This window comes from Centropristis striata, chromosome 18 (assembly GCF_030273125.1).
Source record: "Centropristis striata isolate RG_2023a ecotype Rhode Island chromosome 18, C.striata_1.0, whole genome shotgun sequence".
Lineage (NCBI taxonomy): Eukaryota > Metazoa > Chordata > Actinopteri > Perciformes > Serranidae > Centropristis > Centropristis striata.
Window position 1 is genome coordinate 2,675,434 of NC_081534.1, and position 9,113 is coordinate 2,684,546.

Consider the following 9,113-nt stretch of genomic DNA (forward strand, 5'->3'; position numbering starts at 1 on the left):
GCTGTTGTTTTGGTCTTTTAAAACTTGTATGTACATTTTTATGTTATGTGTATGATTTTTATGTGAAGCACTTTGTGACTTCTGTCTGTGAAAGGTGCTATATAAATAAAGTTTACTTACTTACTTACTGTGGTGATAGAGACATGTGCTTGTTTTTAATAAAGCTCATTATGTTTTAATATTGCGTTATATCGCACTTGTTTTATTGTAAATGTTAATTTTTTGAGTTTTGGCTGCTATGTTGGCCAGGTCTCTGTTGAAAAAGAGATTCTGAATCTCAAAAATAAAAAAAACTGTCAATTTGAACACCCTACCTTCATATATGTGTTGTTATGTTTCTATCTCTCACTTATTATTTACAATATCATGGGTGAAGTGAGGTGATGTGATGACTGTATATACCGGCTGTATCCCTCAATGTTTACACTGAAAACAAAGCGATGACATCAATAACAACCTACACACACACTCATATACGCAAATTCAAATATTGATGTGATGTGCGTGCTCTCTGCCCTCGGACAGCCCGCCCCCATGTCACTGCAGCAGCTCTTTACTCACAATATGCTTGACTTTGCACTATCCACTGGGGTTACTTATGAATCTTTTATCAAAACTGGCCTAATTGCTTAACCATCCATGTCCCGGTCCAGTGGTGAATGGTGGGAGGGAGACTGGGCATGCCATGACTTTCATAAAAACAACAAGCAAAGACGCCAGCGTTTGGTCCACATCTGACAAGTCTGCCTTTTTCTCTACGTCTCTCTTTCTCCTTTCATACGGAGCTTATTTATCCAAGGTAGTCCCATTGTGAGTGGGGGGCTCTTTAATGAGGCAGACAGTGCAATTAGCCACATATTGAGCAATAATTCAATGAATATAATAAGATGTAGACAACTAGCTGGAAGTATGTGTTCTTTTTTTTTTCATGTGAGGAGAGGTTATGAATACAAATCAGCAATAACCAGACAAAATAATTGTATCAACATCTGGACAATTTCTGTGCAAATCAGTGTGTGAGCATAAAGCCAAGACTCTCCGATCCATGGGCGTTTTTTTAAGTGTTTACTCTGCTGTTGCAAAGAAAACAAGAAGCAGTATACAGCTTCCTGTCCTCACCCTATCTGCACTGGACACAAAAAACAACTTTCCCCTCTGTTCTCACTCCCACTCTCTGCCCTGTTTCACAGCAGAGGAAGCTGCTGCTGCCTGTCCTGCTGCTGCTGCTGCTGCAGGGTCAGAGCTGAGCAGCAGTTTGAGAAAAACTAAAAAAGCGCACACGGACCAGAGCCTGTGGGGAGTTTTTGACTCCCAAACCATGTCCCCAGCAGTTTCCTGGGAGCTGAGCAGCCAGTCCCAGGAAACTCCCTGCTATTCCTACTCTGCGGACAAAACAGCTGCACATTCTCACTTTTCGCTGGCTCGGGTTGTTTGAACTCAACCATAACCAAGGGAGAAAAAAAATCCCAATATTTCTACATGCAGGGACTTAAATGTCTTTCTGTTGTTAAATGGTCATTATAACTAAATTCATAAATCCTGGATCTACTGTGATATCAGTTATGTATTCATTAACTTACACCCTGTCATTGATTGTAATTAAGAACATTTATTCAAGTACTTTTACTTTACTTGAGTATTTCTATTTTATTATTCCTTTTTGAAATTGGTAGTTCAGTACTTTTATTTAAGTAAAGAAGTAGTGTTTTTAGATGATGGTATTTTTACTATTTGTTATATACTATATATATAATTTTTATTTATTTATTATTTATATTCTGTTTTACTTATTTGTATTTATTTATAAAAAGTGTTATTTTTAAATTGTATTATTTTCTGTTTCTTATTTTTACTTATTTGGGTTTACATTTTTTATTTATTTATAATTTATTTTGTTTTTTTTTAAATGTGTTATTATTTTCTGTTTTGCTTATTTTTTACTTATTTTGTGTTTCAATTATTTTTGTTTATTTATAATTTATTTTGTTTTAAAAAAAATATTAATTTCTGCTTTACTTATTTTTACTTATTTTGTATTCCATTTTTTTATTTATTAATAATTTATTTTGTTTTATTTTTTATTTATTTATTTTCTGTTTTGCTTATTTTGCGTTTCAAATATTTTAAGTTATTTATTATTATTTATGTTCTACTTATTGTCAATTATTTATTGTATTTAAAAAAGGTACCTTTAAATATTACACGCTGGTTTTCTCATCTTCTATTGTCTGGCTGAAAAACACTGGAGCTGTCATTCTTGCTGGTCACAGCTGGCGCTCAACTGGAATCCGTTTTGCAAACGTTTCCCTGAATAAGTCAATATCAGGAACTGTGTGTACGCCTGTGCCTGCGCGCATAATTACAGATGCGCCATTCCTCCTAAGCTGTCATTAGAAAAGGGAATGGGAATGACTCCAGGCTACAACCACCGCTTGTGGTTACGTAACATGCTCTTCTCGGATCCTGTCTTCACCCGGAGACCTCCACAGCCGTTTGTCTGAGGAAATGTTGCTCCTTTACAGCCTGAGAGGGGTTTGTTTTTTTTTTTCCTCCAAGTGGCCTGTTTTTCTCTCTTTTTAATGGGGGGAATCGCCTGTGTGTTTTTATGTCTTTGTCTGTCTGGCTCGCTGTGTTTGGGTGATGGTGCGCTCATCCTGGTGCAGTTCCCTGACTGTCCGTGTGAGGGCGCAGTGAGCCTTTTCATCCAGGGATGCTGGTGGCCCGCAGACAAAAGAGAGAATGATATTTAGAGCTCCACAGGAAAGCAGGAGAAGGGCAGGAGGAATTCAAGTGTAGGAGTACATCTCTACACATCATTTAGAAATTAATAAAACACAAGTGTGTGCTGAAAAGAGCTTATTCTTATGTTTAATCATGACTGTCATACAAATAAACCTTTGCTTTAGCCACTACAATTTAGAAAAGGCCAATTAAGCCCAATTTGTCTGCGCAAACAACAACAAAATAATGCTTTTATTTAACATACACTGCTTTATCAATATGCGATAAATCCATGTGATCTGAGCATCATGTGTGTTGTGTGTGGGGGGTTTGTTCAAAAACACTCGGACGGCTCAAGCCCTCAGGTGAGCGGTATCTCCATCCTGCTACAGTGCCCTTGAGCAATCTGACATCAAATCACTAAAAAAAGCCCCTGGGTGACTCCAAAGCTGATCCTGGGTCTGGCATCCCAGTGGAGAGATGTGGAGAGAGAGAGAGAGAGAGAGAGAGGGAGAGTTCCCCTCAGGCTGTCAATAATATACATTTTTCTCTTTTCATTCTTCCACTCTTACTTTCTTTCTTTCCTTTGCTTTCATTCTTGCTCGCAATGTTTAGGCTGTTTTCTCGATTCACCTTGAAAAGAAAGCTCCCAGCCAGCCTGTCTCCCGCGCCGCATCAAACCCAAAGCCCCGACTGTACCACCCCCCAGCCAGCGAGGGGAGGAGTCTGCTTTTCCTCCCGCAGAACTCAGTATAACACTCTGCAGCCAGCCACAATGTGTGTCAGAGGACTGTCTGTGCTCCCTAAGTAGATGACTGCTCCAAATCTGGTGTCTGTATTACTGACTGCGAGATACGAGAAAAATTGGTTCGCACATTAACATCCCAAGTCAGGACAAGGTGAGCATCTTCCCTTTTTTTTCTTGTTAAATACAAAAAAATTTGAATATTTCCTCAGATTTTTCACACACAACACACTCTCTATTGGATTTGATTGTTGTCATTTCTTGTGTTTTTTGTAAACATGCTTTTTTGTGTTCTTATCACATTTTCTGGCATGTTTACTAAGTGAACCAACGCGTCCTTTTCTGCACACTTTGTGCGTCACGGTCACATTTTACGCACATTCTCCTGTGAGATTTCTGTGGTTTTTAAACCCCACAGAGGAGTGAGTGTGGAATTCTAGTGGAGCAGACTGTGTGTGTGTCTGTGTGTGGGCTTTGACTCATGCTCTTCCTGCAGTTTTCAGGTGTGATAGAGGAGAGAGGGAATGGGGAAGAGACGCTCTTTTCCTTCTCGGAGACTAAAGTATCTTTTGTTTCCTTTCCAGGTTTTTCGATTGTGGGATAGAATGCCGGCGATCATTAGTAAAAACTCCGATTTGGAGTTTGACTCCTTACAACCGTGTTTCTACCCGGATGAGGACGACTTCTACTTCTGTGGTCCCGACTCTGCGCCACCGGGGGAGGACATCTGGAAGAAATTCGAGTTGTTGCCCACTCCGCCCCTCTCCCCGAGCCGAGCCGCGCTACCGGGGGAGCCGGCGACTGCCTCCCCGGAAGCAGACCCTCTGGGCTTCGGCTTAGGGGACCCACTGGACTGGGCTTCTGAGCTGCTGCTCCTGCCCGAGGACGATATCTGGGGGGCGTCCGACGATGGGGACCTGTTCGGCTCCGTTTTGGATACTAACCCCAACAACATCATTATCCAGGACTGTATGTGGAGTGGCTTCTCCGCCAGGGAAAAGCTGGAGCGGGTGGTCACTGAGAAACTCGGTAAGGCTATTTCCACCGCCGCGGCAGGCGGCAGGAGCGTGTGCGTCAAGGCACCGGAGGTTGTGAGCCGCAGCTCGGTGTCAGAGTGCGTGGACCCAACGGTAGTCTTCCCTTTCCCGGTCAACAAGAAGAACGGCAGCAGGGACTCAACCGGGACCGTAAACACACCAACAACCCACGGGAGCGCTCCCAGTGACTCCGGTAAGAATCTAAAGACGCACTGGAGGCTTTTTGTTTCCATTTTTTTATGAAATTCTGGTGCCAAGAAAAAAACCCCACACTGAAATATCACATTTTTATTATTATTGCCATTTTTATTATTATTGCCATTTTTACTATCACCATATCAATGTTTTTATTATGATTATTGTTATTATTGGAGTGGCTGGAGCTTGTTCATATGACTGGCCCAGAATCGGATTATCTCGTTACAATCCACACACACACACACACACACACACACACTCTGGAGTATAGTGACACAGTGAACGAGGTTTATGTAATCAGCGGCTCTTCATCCGGCAGATGGCAGTAAAATTGGGAATTGTGCTCCTTCCCTGAACTCAGTTGGCACCCGGGCCAAACAAAAAGACACTCAGTGTGTGTAGGCTAGTGCAGCGGGCCGGCGGTAGGAGGGAGGGGAGGATAAACAAGGTGTTCAATAATGTGATGAGCTGATAAAGAGTCTGGCTCACAGATGGATTGAGGGACATTTTGCGCGCAGTGGGTGAGAAATTGGCACTTGTTTGTTTTTTGGGACAGCATGTACGAACTGCAGCTGATCACTCAAATTAGCCTGAAGAAGAAGAGTGTCACTATAATAACATAAGGAAGGATAACACTCAGGAGGTCAGGCTGACACACTCTTGTTTTCCTGATTCTTTTGAGGTAGGAAGTAGTTTAAACTGAGGGAAATGAGTGTTGTGTGTATTTAATCGCCCTAAGACTTCATCTCCCATCTATTACCGCCTATGAGTTCCCTAAACAAACACTCACGAGTCCTTATCAGCGTGTTTTCGCTGTGAAACAGCAGTACAAAGGCCTCCAGCTTGGCGCAGAGGGTAGACCAGCCAGCCTCTGCCAAACACCTCCTCCACCGCGGAGAGAAAGAAGGACAGAGGAGGGCCTGGCTGCTGCTTTTTTAGAGGGGCTGACAGCTTTGAACGAGCGCTCCATCTCGACAGCTGTCTCCCTGGCGCCGCTCCAGCTCGGAGGCTTAAAGGGGAGGTGATCCGATCCCTGCCGCCCAGCCATCCTGCGCACAGCGCCGCTCCAGTGCGCTTCCGCCGCTCGCAGCGCACTAAGACGCGTCCCTTCTTTGTGTGTTGCAAGCGTTATTTACTTTCTCATCAAAGAGAGGCAGACTTAACAGGCTACAATTTAGGTTTATCCCTGTACTTAGGGCTGTGTTCCTATTAAAGAGGCCTGTATGGCAACAAGGAACACTCCAAAACTGCAAAGAGGGAGAGAGAAGTGGCTTTAGGCTAATATTTTATCCCTGTGAGAGGAAATCTTCTATTTATATGCTTCAATAAATGAGCTGTTCCACTCTGAGTGAAACACCAAACAGCTAAACCCAGCTTCACATGTGGCAGAGCCAGCCACGCCCCCTCATCCACCCAGCTGTGCCCTGCTTTGTTTTGATGGCAGAGCCAGATTGTGTGTGTGTGTGTGTTCAGCATCCTGGTGCAGCGTGTCTGAAGTGGGTTACTGTAAGCTGTAAAATGCCACACTCTTCAGATGCTCCTGAGCTGATAATGAGAGCCATTATCACAAAAGGCATTTTAACTTGGGCCTCACACTCTGTGCCTCATGATTGGCTGCTTCCTCTCATCTTCAAAGGCTATGAGAAGTCTCAGCTCAGGTATTAAGAGGGAAGAGCTCAGCGAGGGGGGGGCGAGAAAAAAATCCTCTTTTTTTCCTTAAAAAATTAATCAGAGGTCAAAGTTAAAGTGAAGGTCTTAATTCCTGGCACACTCAGCGTGACTGTGGCTGCACTGATAGACTGTCTCGTCTCAACCGGAGAAGATTAGGAGAAGTTATGAAGGAGGGATCGAGAATGAAAGGCAGAAATCAGCCTGTCTGCTCAGCAGTGAGACTAAACGTGTCAACGCCTGCACATAGATTAGTTGAGGAGTGACTGACACTAAGCATTAACAGGGTTCTGCTTATTCAAACAGACATTGAGCAACACTCTCTCCCACACACACACACACACACACACACACACACACTCTCTCTCTTGATCTCGCTCACATGCATACCTGTCACCTGCTGGAACATACATGACATAGTGGGAATGCTTGGTGTGTCAGAAAGATTAAGTCATTCTGTTTTCTTTTCCCAGAAGAGGAAGATGACGATGAAGAAGACGATGACGAGGACGAGGAGGAGGATGAGGAGGAAGAAGAAGAAGAGGAGGAGGACTGTGAGGATGATGAGGAAGAGGAGGAGGAGATCGACGTGGTGACGGTAGAGAAGAGGCGCTCCACCATCAACAAGGCGTCCCCGATGTCGACGGGCACCGTCACCATCTCCGTTCATCCCAAGAGCCAGGACGCGAGGGGGAGCGGCGTGGTGAGCCGCTTGGTCAGCCGAGCCCCTCAGGAGCTGATCCTGAAGAGGAGCTCCGTCCACCAGCAGCAGCACAACTACGCCGCGCCCTCGCCGTACGCTTCGGACGACGACCCCGCGCCGCCTTCGAAGAAGCAGAAGACGTCAGACGCGCCCCGCCCCCCCACCAGAACCATCTCCTCGTCCTCCTCGTCCTCCTCCACGTCCTGCAGCTCCGTCGGCAGCTCGTCGGGGCCGCGCAGCAAGCGCAGCGCCAGCGGGGACAGCAGCCCGCGCGGCAGCTCCGACTCGGAGGACAGCGAGCGCAGACGCAACCACAACATCCTGGAGCGCCAGCGCCGCAACGACCTGCGCTCCAGCTTCCTGACGCTGCGAGACCACGTGCCCGAGCTGGCGCACAACGAGAAGGCGGCGAAGGTGCTGATCCTGAAGAAGGCCACGGAGTACGTGAGCTCGCTGGAGACGGAGGAGATGAGGCTCCAGCAGGAGAAGGACAGGCTCCAGGCCCGCAGGCAGCAGCTGATGCGCAGGCTGGAGCACGCTAGGACTCGCTAACAGACAACCACTACAACACAGAAACACTCACATATACCCTGGATGACCCCTGACCCCGGCCTCACACACACAGACTAGATGCACACACACCTTAAACACACACAGACACACTGCATATCTGTCACAAACATCTCAGAGGACGCTGCAGACACACACAGAGGAGAGTGGGGGGGGTCTCCGGGGGGATGCTCGGACTTTCACTGCCGCCACTTTTTTTGCACATTTGTTGACGTTAAGAATGTTTAGGGTTTACTTTTTCAATCCAGTCACATTGAGGAAAGATAAAAAGAGAAAAGAATGAGGAAGGAGCAGAGACACACCTTGTATTGCTCTTCTCTTCCTCTGGTTTTTTATATCATTTGTATTTTTTTTTGTACTCACTGTGACACCAGCCTGGGATCAGCTGATCCCACAGGGACAGGTGTCCCACAGGGACAGGTGTCCCAGGGCACTTTGCGTGGAGAGTTCACGTACAAGACGCAGTGCACACTTACTTTGCCTTCACCACTGCAAAAACTGAAGAGACTATGACGACTTCTGGGTCACGTTAAAGAAAAAACAAACAAAGCCACTACAGGTTCTCTTTCTCTCACTCCTCCTCACACTGGTGCTCCAACCAAGTCAGTGGATGTATAACTGTGCACCTTGCTAGCTGACACTTTTGTATATAACAATAGTGTACAGACAAAATACACTCAGAATCTGCCTTGTTTTGTAATACATTTTGTCCTTTGTTTTTTTTATACATGTCAGGAAGCTGCCAATAACTAGACTGGAAGTTTATATACCTTTAAAGTACTGTAAGGCCTCAATTTTTGAGAGTCATGAAACTTTGTAATATAACAATATATTGTTTTTTTTCTTCTCTTTTCTTTGTATTGTATCATATTACTAATTCTACACACCTTTATGCTTTTAGTGTGAACCTGATACATACTAAATTTGATACTTATATTTTCGTATGAAAATGAGTTCTCGGTAGATATCACTTTATCTCGTCATGTTTTCTCTCTTCTTCTATCTCAAATAATTCTTTTGTACAGCAAAATGTGTTCTATCCTCATGTACCTGGCCTTTTTATTTCTTTCTCCTCCTTTTGTTTATATTTGTAACTATCGGGTGCATAGAACTGGGTAAACGGATATAAGATGTTTGTTTTTTTCACTTTTAAAATGTACATTTAGTGCTGCAACTCATAGCACTTTGAAATACCTCATTTTGAAAAATAAATAGACATCATAAAATCCTCACTTTTGCCTTTGTGGATCTTTTCACTGTTGCTGAAACTGAACTTCACCTCTGACCCCCATTCCCCCCCCTTCTTTTTTTCCCCCATATCTGTTTATTTTTCTATTTGTCTCCACATTTCCGTATTTGTTTTGCCGCTCTCAAAGACTCATCCTGACAAAGAAATAAAGAGTGTCTTCTGAATCCTCTCTGTCTCAGCACCCTGCGGCTACCTCCCCCTCTGTAGCCTCTCACACCCACC

At 44.6% G+C, this 9,113-nt stretch overlaps 1 protein-coding gene across 1 annotated transcript; it reads left to right on the top strand.

The window, feature by feature from the left end:
* Positions 1-3,466: 3,466 nt before the first annotated feature.
* mycn (MYCN proto-oncogene, bHLH transcription factor) lies at positions 3,467-8,872 on the top strand. Its single transcript, XM_059355671.1, has 3 exons — positions 3,467-3,620; positions 4,051-4,696; positions 6,843-8,872. Exons 2-3 carry the CDS (start codon positions 4,072-4,074, stop codon positions 7,622-7,624), a joined length of 1,407 nt encoding a protein of 468 aa, XP_059211654.1. The 5' UTR covers positions 3,467-3,620; positions 4,051-4,071; the 3' UTR covers positions 7,625-8,872.
* The last annotated feature ends 241 nt before the right edge of the window (positions 8,873-9,113 follow it).